The sequence below is a fragment of the Anabrus simplex genome, chromosome 8, assembly GCF_040414725.1.
Source record: "Anabrus simplex isolate iqAnaSimp1 chromosome 8, ASM4041472v1, whole genome shotgun sequence".
Classification (NCBI taxonomy): Eukaryota; Metazoa; Arthropoda; class Insecta; order Orthoptera; family Tettigoniidae; genus Anabrus; species Anabrus simplex.
Window position 1 is genome coordinate 37,819,556 of NC_090272.1, and position 21,980 is coordinate 37,841,535.

General features: G+C 38.4%; 1 protein-coding gene across 1 annotated transcript; it reads right to left on the reverse strand.

Moving 5' to 3' along the window:
* Positions 1-404: 404 nt before the first annotated feature.
* PIG-Z (phosphatidylinositol glycan anchor biosynthesis class Z) lies at positions 405-21,680 on the reverse strand. Its single transcript, XM_067152840.2, has 4 exons — positions 21,261-21,680; positions 7,732-8,132; positions 6,418-6,956; positions 405-3,164 (listed from the first exon to the last, which is right to left on the reverse strand). The coding sequence occupies exons 1-4, from the start codon at positions 21,439-21,441 to the stop codon at positions 2,282-2,284; spliced, it is 2,004 nt and encodes a 667-aa protein (XP_067008941.2). The 5' UTR covers positions 21,442-21,680; the 3' UTR covers positions 405-2,281.
* Positions 21,681-21,980: the final 300 nt, after the last annotated feature.

Below are 21,980 nucleotides of genomic sequence, written 5' to 3' on the forward strand. Positions count from 1 at the left end.
TGATGGAATGGAAGTACCTCATGGGGATCAATGGAAGTATTAATGCAGTAACGGCATAAAAGTATCTGGTAAGATCCTACTTAGAGTACAGTTCCATTGTATGGGACTGTCACCAGGATCACCTGATTCTAGGACTAGAAAAGATCCAAAAGAGAGCAGCACGACTTGTCGAGTCATTTCTGACAAAAGAGTAGTGTTAAAAAAAATGTTGCAAACTTTGGACTGGGAAGACTAGGGACTAAGGAGATGAGCTGCTGAACTGTGGTATGTTTCGCATGAAGAGATGGCAGAAAATGGCATTAGTAGATAAGTATTTGAAAGTAATAAAAAAATCATAATGTGAACATAAAAGATGTCATTCAAGAGGACAAATTCGGGTAAATATTTGTTTATAGGAAGAGGAATTAGGGATTTATATAATTTATTAAGATAGATGTACAATAAATTTCAAACTCCTTTGAAATTATTTAAGAAAAGACTAGATAAACAACTCACAGGCAATATACCAGCCCTAAATGAAGATCAGTTATGACTGTCTGAGCTTTACCGCATTTTCTTTGTGTGGTACACAAAATATGTGATTTGTTAATTCAGTAATAGTGGAATTCATTTTATATTCGACACTAATGACTTAATTCTAAATCAGTGTTGTTGAGTGATGGGACTACAATCAACTATCTTTTTATTTTCAATCTCACACTCATAGTAGTTTAATAATATTTAAATCAGACTTTGGCTTTAGGTTAATGTAGATTCATAACTTCTTTTTTCAAACAAGACATACTGAAATTCTACATGTGAAACACCTCTCTAATTCAGTACCAATGATGAATGTTAGACATTTAACCAGAAAACATTAAAAATTCCAACCAAGAATATATTACATTCAACCAATTTACACCTCCAGTAATACATTTTTGATAACATCATATGGAGTAATTCTGTATCAAAGTCAACACAAGAAATTCTGGACTGATAGACTACAGGAGACAGTCCGTTCAGTTTCCTATTTTTTTTTTATTTATAAGTTTAATTTCAATTTTATTTTATTTCATAACCTCTAATTAGAACAGCTTCCTATTGTAAATTTAATTTCAAATTTAATTTAAGAATTAGAATGTGTACAGTTTTTCTTTTCATATGATTGAACTACATTAATATATAAGTTGTTTTACATTTAATTATTTTAATAATGATGTTATTTGCTTTATGCCCCACTAACTACTTTTACGGTTTTCGGAGACACCGAGGTGCCAGAATTTAGTCCCGCAGGAGTTTTACGTGCCAGTAAATCTACCGACACGAGGCCGACGTATTTGAGCACTTTCAAATACCACTGGACTGAGCCAGGATCCAACCTGCCAAGTTGGGGTCAGAAGGCCAGCGCCACTCAGTCCAGCCATTTAATTATTTATGGTGTTGATCAAAAGAATTCAGTACTGAAGGAGCTCTTAAACAAGGCAAGACATGAATACTTAAATAAATAATGTATTAAATAGTACCGTACTGGTTGGCTGTAAGAATATTCCTTATTGTTTAAATGTATGTAATATACCACCCACAAGGCTTTGCCTTATGTGGTAGGTATTTTCTATTACTGGTTACTTTCAAAATTTTCTTGTCATATTTTATAATGTGTGATTAATCAATGCACTGTAATTCAGATAATAATAATAAATAATAATAGTAAAAAAATGAAATGGCATATAGCTTTTAGTACCAGGAGTGTCCGAGCACAAGTTCAGCTCGCCAGATGCAGGTCTTTCAGGTTGACACCCGTAGGCGACCTGCGCGTCTTGATGAAGATGAAATGATGACACACACCCAGCCCCGTGCCAGAGAAATTAACCAATTATGATTAAAATTCTGACCCTGTCAGGAATCGAAACTGGGACCCCTGTGACCGAAGACCAGCATACTAACCATTTAGCCATGGAGCCGGATATAGTAATAAATATATTTTACTTTATTTTATGAACTTTAAATAATAATAATAAATAATTCTATTATTTAAAGTTCATTTTTCGTTGATAGCATTGACTAGATTCACTTGGTAAGCACAGACCCCGTGTCCTGAAACTTATTTTATATCAAAAAGTTAAAATGACAACATTTATTTCCTTACACACGGTGTTGTGGTAAGTGCAGTGTTCATGACAAAGACTTGAAATGTATGGAGTGAAGAGGGAAGCGGAATGTGCAAGTGTAGTCATCAGCACAAAAAACAGAAGCCTATAACACTGATCAAAAGCATGACTACAGTGCTGCACTCGAAACACACTCATTCTCTGGTTCTGGAATGGGTTCTCTTAGTCACTCTCATCAGGATCAATCCAAACTGTTCCATCAGTCGCGAGATGTATTTGAGTGGTGACTGGTAAATTCTATCAGAATCACAAAAACCAACCAAATCATCTTCAAAACACTCGGCACCACCCAAAAACCGAGGGAGTGCTTCTGTGGAAACGTGAGGGTAAAACACACGAGAAACAGAATGTGAAAATGTTGCATTTGAACTGTACAAAATGTTGTGAAAGTCTTCACTCAGGCTGGCAGGGAGGACTAAATAGAGGCGATAATCCAGCTTCTTGGAAACAGACTTCTCTTCACAGTCTTCTAACAGCTTCTCCAGTTTCAAACAAACCTCTTCAAGTGGTTTAGAACCCATTTCATAGGTAAAAAATTGCCTAGCTCGTTGATATTTTTCTCCTGTTCGTCGATTAAAAACCACATGTTTTGAGTTGTGCAGCTGTAGGAGAGAAAGTGGCAGAGAATATGTGTGACTAGTGACTACATGTAAGACCGTAAACCGTGGCTTGGTCTGCATCTCCTCAGATAAGTGATCCATTAAAGGGTACACTCCTCCTTGATGAAGGAAACCATAAAATACTGTGAGAAGAATGTTGAAGAGATACCATACAGTCAACAAGTAACCAATTGCAGGCCCTCGGCCAGGAATCACTTTCCTTTTCTTAGGTTGCTCTGGACTAGGCTGCATTCGTTGTGCATGCAAGAATACCACTGGTAACGTGACGGGTATCAAAAATCGTGCTTCCTGGTGGGGAAACATGGACAAAGTAATAATTGGAGTGATGAACGAAGCTGTCATTAGACCTATGATGCTCTGTATCCTTGGCAGAGAACTCCACTGTTTGCAAGCTCCTCTGAAATAGGAAAAAAAATAATACTTGCTAGTACTCAATGAATATCATAATAACCATAAACACATATCAAGTGACCCCACAATGCCCTTAGAAGTTACACAAAACAATCACTCGTCAACTCCACTTCACATTTTTGTACTATTGTTCATTGAGAGTTTTTAGAATAATTTATCAATTATTTGTTTTTCATTAATTAGTACACAAATCTCTATAAATATATGAGAAAATATGTTTTCTTAATTATGTTTGAGACTGTCTTTCATTAGGATGGTATTGAACTTTGAGACCACACAGGAAATTGAAGTGGAAATCAGTGACGCAACTGCAGAATGTGTAGTTTCAGAGTGACAGGGTGATTTAGTGACATATGAGTTACAGCAAAAGGTCTAACAATTCACAACAATAAATGGACTGTAAATTCCTAGTTGTACATAACAAACACAATACTAAACTATGAATGATTCATTTACCTCCTAACAAACCCCCATGCCTTTCAGCATTCAGTCTAACCATTGTATTCTAGGTTGCTCCCTGTTTCTCTTAACACACCGCTCGCAGAAACTACGGCCGTGCTATTTCATTGCTGCCGACGGAGCTCGGAGAATCTACGGGCACGTTTTCACTGTAGCTAAAAATTAGTAGCTGCCGTTTCAGCGAGCTGTGACTTCACTACGAAACTGTTGAATGCTTCTGTAAGCATAAAATGTACTAGTTATGAGCATAAGTCGGGAGCTCCTCTTTCAAGGCATTGATAACACAGACATGTTCCTACATAATCAGGGTCTGCATCATCACTGACTCTCAGCTGTGAAATGGGCGGGAAAGTATAAACGGTACATGCAGACAGGATGAGTGTGTGTTTGAGAGGCAGGCTTGTTTGTGTAATTCTTGAGAATATTTAGCATGTCTAATTCAAGTGTACGAAATTTCGACGATGAAAACATAATGGATGCTCTTATGGAAGCCACGAGTTCTGAAAATGAGGATAACAATTACACCCTAAGTAAACATGATGATTCTGGCACTTCGGGCAAGTAAATGCAGATAATGAGCTAATTTCAAATTAGTGTGAAGTGTAACGTAGTTTTATACCGCTTTCAGAAGTGAGTTCTGTAATACTACTTTATACCACTTCCTAAAAATGTGGGTGTTTCCAGCGTACCTGCAGCAACTCAATGCAACCCCGTCGTAAAACAACGAACAGTGGGAAAGCAAATTACTGGTTGTAAACAACGATACTGATGCCAATGGACCAATAAGGTTATAATCTGTATTAGTGTGTTTCACAGATGAGCCCGCAATATTGGACAGATTTTGAAATATTAACCGAACTCGCATCCATAGCTGCGTCAGATTTTTTTAGTTTGCAAAACTTATTTTCTTCATAAATTTATATTTAAAAATTGCTGCACTATTATGATAATTAAAACTCATGTTTGTGTAGAAGAAAGTGTGATCCTTCTAAATATTCCAAAAGTTGTCATAATCATGACTTACCTTAGCTTTGAAAAACTTTCAAAAACCATTAAAAAACCTGCGATTTCTGGAGAGTAGGACATTCCAATGTGTTAATATCCTCCTAGGTAACCTATCCTCTAACTATTGCTCACATAACCCCAAGGTATTCATTCCTACTTTGCTCTTAACATGAGCACTCTCCTGCCACCCTTCTTACTAGTTTTGTATCGATCATTCGCATGGCTTTCATATCTGTAACCTAACCTCCAGTTCGGTACACATTTGGTCTGAAAAGAGTATAACTTGACCTGTGAACACGCTATGTTCTCACAGAATACCAGTGGCAACAATATTAGCTTTTCTGAACCTTCATTTGTTTTCTATGACTATACTGCTATGCCAAGAACCTGGAATGGCCCACTTCCTCCAATCTTATGTCTGATCTGCATTTTGTCCTTAGATTTCTTCATAGCCAACATAACTTAAGTCTAATTTACGTGTGTCTTTTTCTAACCCTCCGTAAGGGTGTAGTGGTATCTTGACGACCTGTCTCTGTGAGTCTCGGTCCTGGGCATGGTTTGATTTATACATTATTTTAATTTCCAATGCTGTGTGCCATTGAGATTAAGCTGGTGGTAGTGAAATATCGAGCCAACACTGCCCAGGGCTACAAGTCACATGTGGCAGGCTGCCTTAACTCCTCCTCTTCATCTTTTTAACCCAGACAGCAGTTATAACATTACTGTGAATGTGGTGGTGTTTGAATCATCATTCCATAGACTGGTTTGATGCAGTCCTCCATGCCACCCTACCCTGTGTTAACCTTTTCATTTCCACGGAACAACTACATCAATTATCATCTGTTCATCATATTCATGCCTTGGTCTACTCCGACTGTTCTTACCAACTACATTTCCCTTAAAAACTAACTGAACAAGTCCTGACTGTCTTAAGATGTGTCTTATGATTTTATCTCTTAGTCAACCTTTTCAAAATTGTTGTTCTCTCACTAATTTGATTCAGTATCCCTTCACTCATGATTCAGTCTACCCATCTCACCTTCAGCATTCTTCTGTAATGCCACATTTCAAAAGCTTCTATTCTTTCTGAGCTTATTATTGTCTATGTTTCACCTCCATACAATACCAGTCCCAGACGAAAGTTTTCAAAAACATCATTCTAATTTATATATCAGTATTTGAAATAACTGAATTTATTTTCTTAAGAAAGGTCTTCCTTGCTTGTGCTAGTCTGCATTTTATCTTCTCCTTACTTCTGTCATCATATATTAATCTATTACCCACGTAGCAATATTCACCTACTTGTTTTAAGACTTCATTTCTTAATCTATTATTATTTGAATCATCCGACTTTGTTCGACTGCATTACATTGCTTTTGTTTTGGATTTGTACTCCAATCAAGACTGTGCCCATACCTTCCAGCAATTTCTCTAAATCTTCTGCAGACTTAGATAAAATGGCAACATCAGCAACAAATCTCCGAGTTTCGATCTCCTCTACTTGGATTGTGATTTATTTTCCAAATTTCCTCTTTGGTTTCCTTTACCACCTGTTATGTAAAAACACTGCAGAGGAGAGGGGATAAACTGCAGCCCTGCCTCACTCCTTTCTGTATTGCTGCTTCTTTTTCATAGCCCTCTATTCTTACTGCAGATTGACTTGTACAGATTGAAGATAATCCTCCTTTCTTGGTATCTGATTCCTGTCACCTTAAGAATCTCATGAACAGCTTGCAAATATTAATTTAAAACGAAGTATCGAGGTATATACACACCTGTAAATCATTTTGATGAATGTGATGATGCTCACAACTCCCAGAACGTTATACAACAGTGGAACATTGACAAGAAAGTGCAGGTAGCACGGATGTAGACCATGTTGGGCTAAATTTTTGGAATTAATGTTGTATCTAATGAAGTTCAGTGGTGTTACAACAAAATTATTCAGTGTCACTTTCAGTTCTTGAATCTCACTGTTTGTCAAATATCCGTAGTAAAAGGAATCTACAACAATGAAAAGCAAAACGGTTGGAATGCCAGACAGAATGAACGTCAGAGATCGAAGGTGAAAATCCTTAAATCCAACAGTTTTTGATCCAAGGCCACGATGGAGCCAAAAGAAAATGGGAGGGAAGGCAAAAGCTATGAAAGTTGGTCTGTTGAAAATGCCAGCTACAGTAATTGTAGCAACAGTTACACAGTGAGTTAGAGAATGTGGGGGTAGAGCACTTCTCATCTTGAACACATTCACTCTTTCAACGGGGGAGCGAGCAGTTCTATACTTCTCGCTAAGGAACTCATCATGGTGGATAACCTGAAAGAGAAAAGAGAACTCATCTTTATATGTGACATAACTCATTAATAACTTAAAAAATGTACAGAGTCATTATTTTGTAACTGTGTAACAGCACCATGAAAGTAAAGCAACTGCAAGTTGCTGTACTGACACCTGGCCTCTACTACAAGTAATAAATTTTAGCTTAACAGTTTAATTGCTGTTTGGGCAGATGAATGAAACACACTGGTCTGCATGAAGAGACACAACACACATTTAGAGGAGCTTCTTTCCAAGAGACCTCAAACTGTTTACACAGTTTGTCTCCTATTTTTCTTTGTGTTAAGAACAAGCCCAGTAATATGAAACTTCTTCACTATATTAAGTACTGTTCCTATCAGGAAATCTGCGAATGAACTGAAAATCGGCATTCCTTGATGGACAAATACTCTGCATAGCACTCCACAATGAAAACATGTAGTTCCAATGTAAACGTAACTTTTTATGTAACAGTACTAAAAGACACTCATACAAAAAATACAACTGCAAATAAATGTATTAACACTAGAGCGATGGCAATAATACATAACTCCTGTCAAAATCAAGACTACAATTTAATTTATTGATCTCATATACTAACATTACAGCACTGTGCTCAGCTGTTGGCCTGAGTCTCCAGATACCCCCACTCCCACAGCTGTACATGGTGAGATCACTGTACAACTGACATCGTATATACTTAGCACAATTTAAAAAATAAAGACGCTGTAGCTCCTTATAGCCATCCTACGCTCTGGTGAAAAAACATACTTACTCGATCAGAAAAAGACATACAGTCTGCAACCAGGAAGAGCAATAATGACAAGAGCACCATCTCCATCATGTTTGAAAATGTCCGTGTCCCGTAGACCAACACTACGTACGAACTAGCTAAGGTGATCAACCTTGTGCGATAATTCTGTCCATAGGCACAGCATATTCTGTAGAGACTGTAATCAGCAACAAAGGACAAGAGGCAGGCTGCAAGACGTGGCGTCACTAACAGTGTGTATGGTGTTTGAATGTTGATATCAAACCATTCAGTCACAAGGGATGAAAATTTTCTGAGGAAGGTCAGAGGCAGACCAACTGTTAAAAATGGTAAAGTAATACTCCTGATCGGGAATGTTCTGTTGAATTCCCAAGGCCGGGAAACATCGATGTCCAAAACGTCACCTGCAACAAACAGTAAGCTGGTAAACACTTTCATGAATAGTTATAGTGCATGCCACATTTAGGAAAGACATGCTCTTTTCTATATCAGTCAACAAAGATAGATAAAAAGATTATGTCAATAAAATACACTGCTAAAAAAATTGGAGGGACATGATTTTGGTTGACTACCACTTAACCAGTTATTGTTTAAGATATATGATGTTTTACCTTGTTCTGATATTCTTTACAAATGTTAACACTAAAACAATTTCTAGAAAGGAAACTGCTCAGTCTACTACCTTTTTAAGAACACCATCAAGAGTCAACATTTTATTCTCATTTCAAACGCAAAAACAGCAAGATTTTTACAAGATGATTTTATTGTGTCCGCGTGTTAAATGTCTTTGTACCCAGTTAACCCTTTACTGCATACTGTTGCCCTCAGGCAACATAAAACTTTTCACCTGTATAAATGGACAAATATTGTAGATAGAGGTTGTTTTACGGCACACCTTCAACTGTACAATCAATTAAACACATATCCCAGTGATGCCTTGTTTTTTTTTACATAACATAAGACAAAACAGCCCTACAACCAAAGGTGCTCCTTCCACCCCGTCAACATCCACGCGAACCAACCACCGTTTATTTTACGTGGGCCCTCCCCATCACATTACCACAGGCTTCAGGAGTACCTCAGGAGTACCTCTGGCTCAACCTCAAAGACATTACCGACCTACGGTTCTGCAAGCTGTACTTGCGCCTTGCAGTACGTACCCATGGCCAGTAGGTAGTACTGTTCGGTCTTTGAATGTTAAAAGCTTAGCATAAAATCGTGAAAAATCGTATATATATTCAACTATGGCAATCCACATCACATATAAGTGTTAAGCTATTAGCCCCAGTTAAGAATTGCCGGTACATCTAATACACTGAACGTATGTTGAACATTAAAGCTTGAAATTTTCTTCACCAAACGAAAACGAAAAATAATTCATGCAGTAGAGGGTTAATTAGCTCCCTCTGTGGATCAGTCATAGAGTGGCAGCCTCTGGATCCCAAGATAGCGGGTTCAAATCAGCAGTGAAATTCAGATGTTTGAAGGGAGGAAGAAAGTCCACTTGACACTCCATATCGTACGATGATGGCGTATAAAAGATCTCTGGTGACACATTTGTTGTTTTATTATTTATAAGTTTCATATTCCGCATTGATTGGATTCAATGTAATAGACAAGAAAAATGTTCCACCGATCAATACATTTATTGTGTATGAATTATTGCACTAGTACCGGTTTCGGCCTATCTTGGCTATTACATTTGTTGTTTATCCAACAAAATTACTTAAAACTTAACCAGACATAGACTCCCAAGACATAGACACTCTGCCATCTCATAGACCTAAATTAAAACAGGACATCGAAACTAACGAGCAAACAGCCAGATGGTGTTAAATTAAAATGCTTGCAAATGGTAGCTGAGATCATACGAATATTACTATTATTATTATTATTATTATCCAGTTAAGTTTAACTCATATTCTTGATGTTAATGTTAGCTGAAGATGATCCATACAAGAATTAGAACATGTACTAATTTATATTATATAACTATGTATTATAACAGAACTGAATTAACTATAATATTGAATAGGTGGACATACGTTGAACAAAGCTTCCCTGGTAGAATTATTTTCTGGTCTTAAAATTGTAAGTCAATATGGAACAAAATCTGAAATTTGTTTGTTGTAATTCTTTACAAAGATAAACACACTATGAAATTAACCATCACAGCTATTCCCCTCCAGCAAATGTATTGTGTGTTACAATGAATATTAACGTGGGTGATAAATGAGGCACATCGTCTTACACCGACATCCAGTTGACAAGCTCATGTTTGTACAGATTGTTTATGTTCAGTCAGTCAAAATGAGTTACCCAACGGAAGCAGAAACTGTTCATGCAGGCACACTATTGCAGGAAGGCAGCACTATTCGTACAGTGGTTCCAGACCTTAATGTGGATGAATCTGTTGTTGGTAGGGCCTAGAAACAATTAAGAGAAACAGGACTGTACACTAGGAGAACAGGACAGGGTAGAAGGCAGAGAACTTGAGCAGCACAGTGTTACTGTGCAGGTCCACCAAAATGATCTAAGGGGCAGGGACTGGTATAAATGTCCATCAGCAGACAGTTTGCCACAGACTTAGGTCACTGTGGGTGGGGGCAGTAAAATAACACCCACGGTATATCCTGCCTGTCATAAAAGGCGACTAAAATGGGCCCCAGGGGCTCTGAACTTTGGAGCATGGGTTGGCGACCACGGGGTCCTTGCCGAGTCCTGCCATTGCATCCACTTACTTGTGCCAGACTCCTCACTTTCATCTATCCTATCCGACCTACCTTGGTCAACTCTTGTTCTTTTCCGACCCTAACGCTATTAGGTTTCCGAGGGATCCCTTCCACTTTTTCCTCTCTGATTAGTGTTATATAGAGGGTGGTTGCCTAGTTGTCGTCATCATCATCATCATTTCCCATTATCCAGCTGTAGCAGGGCAGGGGTAAATATGGTTCCTCTCCACTTTCTTCGATCTTTCCACCACTCCTCCTCCAACACTGTGTCCCAGTCCAGGTTTCTTTCTCTAATACTGCATTGGATTGTGTCCTTCCATCTCAATCGTGGTCGTCTGCGGCCTCTCCTTCCTTGCATTTCCATCCCCTTTTTTGGCATTCTTTCATCACTCATTCGCTTTATCTGCCCAAAACCAGCTTAATTGGCTCTTCTCTATTCTATCACTCATTTTTTCCAATCCAATTTCTTCCTGGAATTTATTATTTTGTTTCTTTTACTCTTTTGTATCATACTCCTCAAGAACTTCATTTCGGCTGCCTGTATTCGGCTCTCATCCTTCTTTATCATTGTCCAAGTTTCTGCTCCATAAGTTATAGGTACGTAACACATCTTGTACATAGTTTCCTTTGCTTCCAATGGCACATAACTGTCCCATAACATGTTTCTTACACTATGATAGAAACCGCTTCCAGCTTGAATCCTCTTACTAATTTCAGCATCCAGTCGAGCATTCTCCATTAATTCACTCCCCAGGTATTTGAACATCTCCATTACTTTCAGGGGCTTGTCTGCAAGTCTACCTAATCTGACCTTTCCTTTCTTTCTCCCCTCTAGCAATAACAAGAGTTTTACTCTTTTCTACACTTATTTTCAATCCACATTCTTCAATATTCCCATTCACCACATCCAACTGTTCTTGAACCTTCATGTCTTCTCCCCAAATAACAATATCATCTGCAAATAACAGCATGTTCATTTCTCTTCTTCCATATGCTGCCTTTGCTGTTCTCATGATGTTATCCATTACTATTGTAAACAGGATTGGCGATAGAACACTTCCCTGTCTCAGCCCACTAGTGATTTTTAACCAACTTGTGTTTGATGATATGATGATGCTTGTCGTTTTAAGAGGCCTAACATCTACGTCATCGGCCCTGATGGTATGAAATGAAATGCCAAAACAGAAGTTTTAAATCATCCACTGACCAAAAAAGAGAGAAAAAAAAAAGATGACATGAAGAATGAATGGATGGACATGAACCCAGAAACAATCAGTGGATTCTACCCAAAAACTACCAGAAAGAAACAGCGTTACCGACCAAGGGACCATTCTAAAGTACAATCCTGATGATGATGATGATGATGACGCTTGTTTTGTAAAGGGGTCCAAAAGCCAGGTCAACGGCCCCTCATAATGGTACATGTTGCTAGTAAAGTAGAACCATGGTATTTGTCATGTTGGGGTACTAATCAAAAGTAGCGAAGACTCACAGTGTTCCACACAAGATGGTACTATTCACAAGTATTTTATTTCATACAGGTAACACAGACCTATGGTGTTTCTCACACAATGGCACCACTCATAGCCAACGCAAACCGGTGAGGTTCCTCACCTGGGTGTACTAGTCATGGGTGCCTGTATTCCCGTGGTGTTCCTCACATAGTGGGTACTAATCACAGGCAACGCAGACCCACAGTGTCACTCATATAGTGGTACAACTCAATGGCAACGCCCAGACCGCGGTGTTGCTCACATGGGTACGAACCACGGGTACTGGAAACCCACAGGAGAACCAACTCTTTGCTGCTACTAATCACAAACCTATTTCGTACTGAATATAGTGGTACTACGTGCAAGTACAGGCAATCCATGGTGTTCCCCGCATGATGGTACAAATCAAAAGTAGTTTCATGGTTCTAATTCAATCATCCCTTGGTCGCCCCTTTTAGTCGCCTCTCACAACAGGCAGGGGATACCATGGGTGTATTATTTGTCTGCGTCCCCCACCCACAGGGGGTAAAGAGAGAGAAAAAAGGAGAAGAAAGAAGGGATCCGTCACTTTGAAAGATGAAGTAACGGACGAAGAAAGGCAAGGGCCACAAAGGGCGTGAAAATGAAAGACTCCCTAGGCCACGAATGCTCTAATCTTGTCAATCTTATGTTAATATAAGGACAATTCCTCTAAAGCATTACTTTGTCAATTTTATATATTTTTCATCTAAACAGTGTTATGTGGCTGAAGATGTTGATAATATACGAAACATGTACCACTTTTGACCATTAAAAATTGCCTTAAGCAATCATTGTATCGACTAGGTGGAACATAAATTAAATACTTAATTGTGAATGCTCTAATACCGTCAGGGTCGGAAAAGAACAAGAGTTGACCAAGGGAGGTTGGACAGGATAGACGAAAGTGAGGAGCCTGGGACAAGTAAGTGGAAGAAATGCCAAGACTCAGCTAAGGGCCCCGTGGTTGCCAATCTACACTCCCAAGCTGAGAGCCCCTTTCAGTGGCCTCTTACGACAGGCAGGGGATACCGCAGGTGTATTCTACATGTGCGTCCCCCACCCGCAGGGGGTAGTGTGTTTGGTCCGCGAGAGGTATTTTATTTCCCTAAAGTCCGCCGGCAAGCCGGTTAGGACCCCCCCTATCCGCCACCTGGGACGCGCCACGTGGGAGTATCACCTCTCCACTGCTACGCCAACGTAGTAGGTTCGTGGAACTTGTGTTTGCACGCAACTACAACATTCCTTGTACATTGCCATGATCATTTTTATTAATCCCTGTCCAATTCCTTTTTGAACCAGACTGTCCCAAACTAGACCTGGGGACACTGTCATATGCCTTTTCAATGTCAATGAATGCCATCACTATATCATTCATACTCCCATTAGTTGTCTCATAATGAAAGTAGGCTCTATTGTTGACCTTCCACTTCTGAAACCAATCTGACTTTTTTTTTTATTAAGTTAATTTAGAGTCACTTCAACCCTAAGGTCTTATCGTGACTTCTAACTGTAGAATTTACATTAAATTACAGTAGAGTGAAGAATGAAAGGAATATAAAAGATTTTAGTATTTTAAAATGAACAGTTAAATTTTTGAATACAGACCAGTGTCTTTGAAAAACTTGATAATTTGTCTGCACAGTGAAGGAGATGAGAGTGGCCGCTTAATATCCTTCGGTATACTGTGGTACTGGCGCCATTTGTCATACAGTGAACAATCTGTAATGATGTGCTTCACAGTCAACATACTATTGCATGCTGTACAGATGGGAGGCAGTTTCTTCTCAAGGAGGTAGGCCTAGCTGTGACTTATCTTGGAGTGGCCGATCCGTATTCTAGATATTAGGACTTGATCTTGCCTGTGAAGGTTGTGAAGATATTGTTGCACTGTAGATTCCATTGTTACTTCATGGAGTTTGCTGTTTGAAGTTTGAAGCCATTTTATCTTCCAATGTTGGTATAATTTCGTTTTAGCATAGACCATAATGTCAGTGTGAGGGGTAGCTATTGTTACGATTGCCTAGCGGGAGGTAAGTAGCGTCTTTAGCTGCTTGATCAGCAGATTCATTGCCTTGAACACCTCTATGAGAAGGTATCCACACAAGGATGACTTGTTTGCCTTCTTTCATGATGTTGTTAAACAACAGTTGTATTTCTTGTACAAGGATGTGTTTCGATGATGGACTTTCTATTGCGTTTAATGCACTTTTTGAATCAGAAAAAATGATGGAGTTAATGCAGGTGCCGGTTTTCAAAATATGTAGCATAGCCTGCTTTATTGCGTACAGCTCATTAGAGAAGACTGTATATTAGTCAGGCGATCGGTATAGCATGATACGTTCAGGATATATAATTCCACATCCCATTTCTTTCCTCACATTTTGATCCATCAGTACAGATTGCAGTTTGCCTTGGGTATTTATTAGAAATTTCAAGAAATAATTTACAGTAGTGAGATCTGTCAATTTCATCTTTGGCACTGTAATTTATTTCAAAGTTAATTGTTGGAGGGGTAATAGTCCATGGTGGGACATTAAGAGTTGTCTGCAAGGAGTATTGGAGGGATATTTAAATTTAATTCTTCAAGAAACTTGGCTATTCTGACATTGAAGGGCTGTGGTTGTGATCCTGATTTAATGTGTGTACCTTGGTGCTTGTTAGGAAAAGCATTACAACTTAATTCTTGATTCACTCATAGTTGCTACCTTGAGCACGTAAGTCAAACTTAGTTGTCTACGTCTAATTGCGAGTGGTGGTTCATTTGCTTCTATTTGAATGCTGGCTACTGGACTGGTATGGAAGGCTCCTAGAGCAATTCGAAGAGCTGTGGACTGGATGAAATCAAGGATTTTGAGTGAAGACATTCTTGCGGAATTGTATACAATGCTGCCATAGTCTACTTTAGCCCTAATAATGGCTTTGTACGTGTTCATTAGCACTTGGTAGTCTGCCCCCCAGTTCTTTGCTGCCAGGAACTTCATTATGTTCAGCCTTCACAAGCAGTCATCTTTAAGGTTTTTCCAGTGAGGTATCCAACTTAACGTAGTGTCGAATAAAACTCCTAAGTTTTTCATAGTTGTTACTGTTTCAATTTTGTGATTGTCCATGTACAGCTCAGGGTCTTGTACAGTATGTTTACATTTGGAGAAGAGTATGCATTTGGTTTTAGTTTTGGAAAACTTGAACCCTGTCACTTTAGCCCATTTTTGGATATTATCAATTGATTCTTGAAGTAGCTGTTGAGTAGTTAGTTTATTTCTTCCTGCACTTAGTATAGTCAAATCATCGGCAAAAAGGCAAGCCTTTACTGGTAGGTGAATGTTGGAGACAATGCCATTTATTGCAACGAGGAATAATGTGACACTGATGACTGATCCTTGGGAAACTCCATTGTCAATGGTTACTTCATGTGAAGGAGTTCCATTTGTCCTGACTTGAATTTGGTGATTTTTAAGGAAATTATAAATGAAGTAAAGCAGTTTCCTGAAATATTATGTTTCATCAATGTTTCAATTAGATAGTCTTTCCACACCATGTCATATGCCTTCTCAATGTCTAAACTAACAGCTATGAGGTGTTGATTATTCAGGAAAGCTTCTCGGATTTCTGATTCTAAACATATCAGAGTATCTGTTGTTGAACGTGCTTTACGAAAACCATTTTGTGCATCACTAAAAAAGTGTATATGTTCCAAATACCAGCGTAATCTCTTGTTAACAATTTTCTCCATTAGCTTACACATTGTATTTGTCAAGGCGATGGGACAATAAATATCTGGATCAAACTGTCCTTTCCTGGTTTGAGTATAGGCACTACAATAGCATAACGCCATTGATCTGGAAATAGTTTGGAACTCCATATATAGCTGAAAATAGCAAGTAGATAATTGAGTGCACTATGTGGAAGCTGTTTTAAAAATTCATATGGAATGGTGTCTGGGCCAGGACTAGATCTGCCACATTTGTTGAGTTCTGTAACAATTTCCAGTAACTGTAAAGTATCATTATAAACATAGTTCGGTGTAAGTACAGTTTCACTGAAGTCTACTGGATCTCGAGTTGCTTTCATGTGAAGAAATTCAGAATTTATTGTATTTACCACTTATTCTTTAGATTTTATTCCACATAACTTTTTGTGAAGTTTGGGAGGTTAAGGAGGAGAAAAATGTTAACCAGGAGGTTTTCTTACTTAATTTTATTTTATTTCGTGCTATTGTTCGATATTTCTGAAAAGTGATTTTATTTTCAGGCGTGGGATTTCTTTTGTATAGGTAGTAAGCACGGTTTTTATTTTTGACAGCCTCTTTACAGGAGTCATTCCACCAGGGAACTGTTTTCTTGAAGGGCATAGGAGTTGATTTTGGGATACTCTCGTCAGCAGATTTAATTATTACTTCAGTGAAGTCTTGAGCAATATCATTGATGTTCTTAGAAGGAAATTTATTTGTTGGAGTTAGATCATTTAAATAGTTATTTACAGTCTTTCTAAATGATTGCCAATTTGCCTTATTTAAATTCCATTTACAGTATTGGGGTTTTGATGTGTTGTCTGGAGAACTTTGATCATCGTTAATAATGATGGGGAAGTGGTCACTTCCTTGTAGAGTTGAATAAATGGACCGGTTAAATAGTGCAGCTATGTCTGGCATACATATAGTTAAATCTATGCTACTGTATGTTCCGTGTGCTATATCAAAACGAGTTGGAGCAGTTGAGTTCAATAATACTAGAGTAAATTCATCCAGTATCTTCTCTACTTCCTTCCCCCTTACATCAGTATTGTGACTACCCCATAAACTGTTGTGGCTATAAAAATCACCCATCAAAATGAAGAGAGTGGGGAGTTGGTGTATTAGGTTTCTTAAATCATCAGCGTGAGATGTACTTTTCGTAGAAAAATAAACATTAGATACGCATATAGCTTGTGGTAGGTATAATAAAACTGCGACTGCTTCTAAATCAGTAGTTAAAGGAACCTCCTGATGGTGTAAATTATTTTTAACATAGGTAGCTACGCCTCCACTTGCATGATTTGGATTAATTCAGTTTTTATAATGTATGTTGAACTGTCTTAAATGGGAAACAAAGTTGTCTCTAAAGTTAGTTTCTTGCAGACAGACAACTGAAGGCTGTTTATTTAGTAGAAGTTGTAAATACTCTCGCTGTGATCGAAAACTGTTGAGGTTCCATTGAACTAATGTTATAGTCATAAGAATGACAAACAGGTGTAGAGGGAATTTTATCATCATTATGTGAGGGAAGTAGAGTCATCGCTGGAGTAATCTGGAACTAAACTGTTAATTGCTTCACCTCGGTTTTCACTGCTAGCCTTAAGCAGATTCTTGACTATTTGAGTACTCCTGTTCTTAATGGATTTTTCAGTCTAGTATGGATATAGTTTTTGAAGGGCTTGGGTTAAACCCTTTAGATCTTGGGTGTAATTGGAAGCTATTGTTGCTATGTCATTAACTCCAATACTGTTTTCAAAAAAGGATTGGAGTTGTAAGTAACTGAGGGGAAAGGACTGAGGGTTGGCTTCTAGAACTTGCTTAATTAGGTTAAGCATATGACTAATAGTTGTGCTTTCTTTTTCTGTCTTTGGTTTCTTGTAAGTTTGTCTTGTGTTTCCCTGCCTGTTCACTTATCTTAGGTTCAGTTGTTAGGGAAGGTTTCTTAAAATCAAGATCTTTTCTGCCTGTAGTTTCACTGCTAGATAGTGATATTGGCCTCTTTGAACCAGCAAGATGAACACATGGGGGGTATTGAGGGCATTCCAAAGGAGACGTTAGAGTTGTTTCGACTGAGAGTAAAGGCCCACAGTTTTGATTTTGAGAACACTGAAGAGCTCTAGATGTAGCAGTTGTCTGAAAAATAGTTTGTGAGGGAGTACAGGTAATATTTTCTTGACAGTTTGTTTTAATTTTTTGTGTATTCTCTACTAGTAGGGGAAATTCCATTAGATTGATCTTGCCTCGAGAATGTTTTGATTTAATGAGGAGCCTTCATTTATTATTTCATCATTATCAGGGCAGTTTCTAGCTAAGTGCCCCTCAGTTTTACAAAGAAAGCAGGTCAGAGGATAAATAAATCCAGTAATTGGTACCCTCATATTCGATTTGGAGTGAGCCTGGAAGTTTGATAAAGTCTTCATTTTAAACATAAATCTGTCTCTGAAAACTGAGAATGTGAGAAAATCCAGGGATTGTTAAACCTGCTCTAATAGGTGATATCTTTGACATTGGTTTAGGGCCGAGTTTGAGAAATTCTTCTTCAATAACAATATTAGGAATCAGAGGGCAAACAGATAGAATAACTCGTTTGTTTTTAGTTAGGAGAGGTCTTATTTCCAAGGAAACATTATTTAAGAGAATCTTGGGATATTTTGAAATTAATTCTTCAACACCAAGTAAACATGGTCGCCATGTGCTCTTCCAGTCCTATATAGTGTCCTTTTCAGTGTTCTATATGGCAGGTAATAGTAAAAAAATATTTTCGCACCTCTAGGCCCTACTCCTTCCTTGTACCCTAATGAACATATTTAATAGCATATTACGGCGCCTATGAGTGAATTGGAGATAGTCGTGAGGTTACCTGATTCACCGGTACGGGTGGGAATTATGCTTTCTTTATCCTGTCGATTCATGAGGATACTTGAGACTTGCTCGTTTTCATTATTTAGATTCAGTGAGTTAGAAAAATCTTGCCAACCTCCATCAATACAGGCGGCCATTATCGGTTACCTAACAGGATGAGGTTATAGGTATGAGATTGATCCTTTAATGAACACTAATCTCCACAATGCACATTTAAAACCAGTCACTACAAAAGTACTTAGCAGCTTCACTCTGGTGCTTCAGACGGTAAATTTTAGCTTAGAATTACCGATTATTCAATAGTTCCAAGCAACAATATTAAACGCAAACATCATGTAACTTACTGCCATCTTGATCATGAAAACTGATTTTCCTGTATCTGATTTTCAACCCTCAACCTTACCCTACTTTCCAGTATCCTCTCCATTATCTTAGCAACATGGTTTATCAGAGTAATTTCCCTATAGTTCTTGAATACTTTCTTACTGCCTTTCTTGAAAATTGGGATGATTATTCCTTTGCAAGTTACTGATTATTCCTTTTCGCCAATCCTCATGGACTTCCTTATTCTCCCAGACAATCCTGAGAACTCGAGATGTCCGCTGCAGGCCTACAGCTCCAGCTGCCTTTATCATCTCCACTGAAATTTCATCTATTTCAGCAGTTTTTCCATTCTTCATCTTTCTTACTGCCATTTCAATTTCACTATTAATAATCTTGACCATAGTGGCCGGTATTTGATCTGTATTCACTTGATAACAACAAATATTAAATATTAATTATTTATATTTATTTACATAAGCCTAGTACATGTTTCGAGAATCTTAATGCATTCCCTTCATCACCTAGTCAAATTAAAATTAAAATTCCTGTACACAAAAAGACCTAATTAAAAGGGGGGCCCCCATTAAGAAATCCAAAAGTATTGCCAAAATGTCACATTGTATTGGCAATGGAAGGAGGGTACTCGGAATGAGGAGATAAAAGCTAATTTAGGAATGAACTTGACGGATGAAGCTGTACGCGTAAACCTGCTTCGGCGGTGGGGTCATGTGAAGCGAATGGAGGAGGATAGGTTGCCTAGGAGAATAATGGGCTCTGTTATGGAGGGTAAGAAAAGTAGAGGGAAACCAAGACGACGATGGTTAGACTCAGTTTCTAACGATTTAAAGACAAGAGGTATAGAACTAAATGAGGCCGCAGCACTAGTTGCAAACAGACAATTGTGGCGACGTTTAGTAAATTCACAGAGGCTTGCAGACTGAATGCTGAAAGGCATAACAGTCTTTTAATGATAATGTATGTATGTATGTATGCATGTATGTAAACACGGAGTAGATAGGAATATGAGGACGGATATACAGGAATATATGAAAAAAGGTAAAGTATATAAATAACTGGATCATACTGACAATTCTATTTAAATTCAGCACAAAGAATTTACTGCTTTATAAGATCTATAGGCTAAACTGGAAAACTACATACTGGGATAAGTAGATATATATAACAAGATAAGGTGGTAACGATAATGGAAAATAAAACTGCATAACAAGCAATAAAAAGAAATCTTGTGATCATTTGTATATTGCGGAAAGAATCATGAAGCTAATTCATTTTTGCAAGAGAAACCAGCTAGTTATACAGCAGGGAATACAATAAACGAGAATTTTTTTTTAAAATTTGTTTTATGTCCCACCGAAAGATAGTGGTGATGGTTTACAAAAGGGCTAGCAGCGGGAAGGAAGCGACCATAGTTTTAATTAAGCAACAGCCCCAGCATTTGCCTGGTGTGAAAATGGGAAACCACGGAAAACCATCTTCACGGCTGCCAACAGTGGAGTTCGAAACCATCCCCCGAATGTAGGCTGACAGCTACGCAATCCAAACTACACAGCCACTAGCTCGGTAGGAGGAAAAGTAAATCAGATTACAATGCAGGGGAAGGGATGTACCGGTATGGTAGCAACGTACTTGATGGTGGTGACAGCAAATTAGTGATAGCTAAGTTCAAAGTGTTGCAGTAGGCTTGGTACAATTACAAGCCAAAAACCACATCCACTACCTTCCCAATCCTAGATCTTTCCCATCCATGCGTTGCCAAAAACCTTTGATGTGTTAGTGCAATATTAAACCACTAGCTAAAAGAAAATATAAAAATTACAAGAAAGAAAAATAAGAATAAGATTGCTGAAACTGAAAGGTAAGCTCAAGAAGAGTGTGCAGAATGGACTCACTAAGCCTCACGGATCTAACATCACCGTGGTCAGAAGAGAACAAGAGTTGACAAAGAACCCGACAAAAGTGAAAGCAGTGGTAGACACAGCTGAGGTGCCTGTGGTTATTACCTGGCTCAGGATCTTGAGAGTTGAGAATGCTTGCTGACAGTTGTTTGTCTTTGCTATTTTAAAAAAAAAGAGGTTTAACGCCGCATCAACACACCGAAGGTTTCCGACAACGCAAGGTTGGTAAACAACTAAGATGGGGAAGATAACGACCGTGGCACGAAGGTATAGCCTGGGCTCCCGATAGAGGGATTCGAACCCACCATCTCCCGACTGCAAGCTCAAAGTTACGCGACTAACTTCCTCCGTGAAAGTTGAAATTAGGTGCCGCTCCAGGGCCTAACACGGTAAATGTGGAAGACCACTTGGGGAGAAATATATTTTTTAAATTACGTAATAATGCATAACATACCTGCAACAACTTCGACTGACTGAAAATATTCGTCAGGATGAACGTACCCATTCTGAGGAAGAAGTGTTAGAACAACTCTCAGAGCAGCAAGGAACCAATACGGCACCAAACTCAGTCGAACTGGCGGTTCTCCCTTCCAAGATGGGTTGAAATCTACGAATTTATATTCTTTGTACTTCATTTCTTAAAGCAAAGAGGGGACAGTACAATTTTACAAAGCTTATGTCCTTAACCACATTTACTGTATGATGATCTGTAAGTTGGCTGTAGAATTTTACAACTCCTAACTATTAACATTTGTCTCACTCATTTCCTTGTTTGTTTTGTTTTTCAAACTACTCTTCTTCGTAGATAAGTGTCCTGAAGTGTCCTAACAAGCACCCACGAACATACAGGCGAACACATGATATTGCTTGATATTGCTCCTCTTCTTCTTCTTCTTCTTCTTCTTCTTCTTCTTGTATGTTGTTGGGCTTAGTTTATTGATATTGCTCCCTCTCACCCACGCCTGGCCAGCGTACAAAACTATTGCCATCAATCAAAGAGTAAACAGATGGTCAATTGCATCGCACAGAGCAAATAAAATGTCATTAAGGACGCAGTGATAGAAAACCATAGTGTGATAATTTCTGCTAGTTGACATGTTCCTACACTATGTAGTCTCCCAACAGCTATATACTGTATATAAAATAAGAGATTTGTCTGACGATCGCTCAGAAT

Bases quoted from the DNA above. Each gene is read 5' to 3' on its own strand.
- PIG-Z (XM_067152840.2), bottom strand. From the start codon at position 21,441: ATGAAGTACAAAGAATATAAATTCGTAGATTTCAACCCATCTTGGAAG. The intron at 8,133-21,260 runs GTATGTTATGCA...TGTTTGTTGCAG, and splicing joins GTCAGTCGAAGTTGTTGCAG to GTGACGTTTTGGACATCGAT. The intron at 6,957-7,731 runs GTAAGTATGTTT...TTTCTCTTTCAG, and splicing joins GTATGTCTTTTTCTGATCGA to GTTATCCACCATGATGAGTT.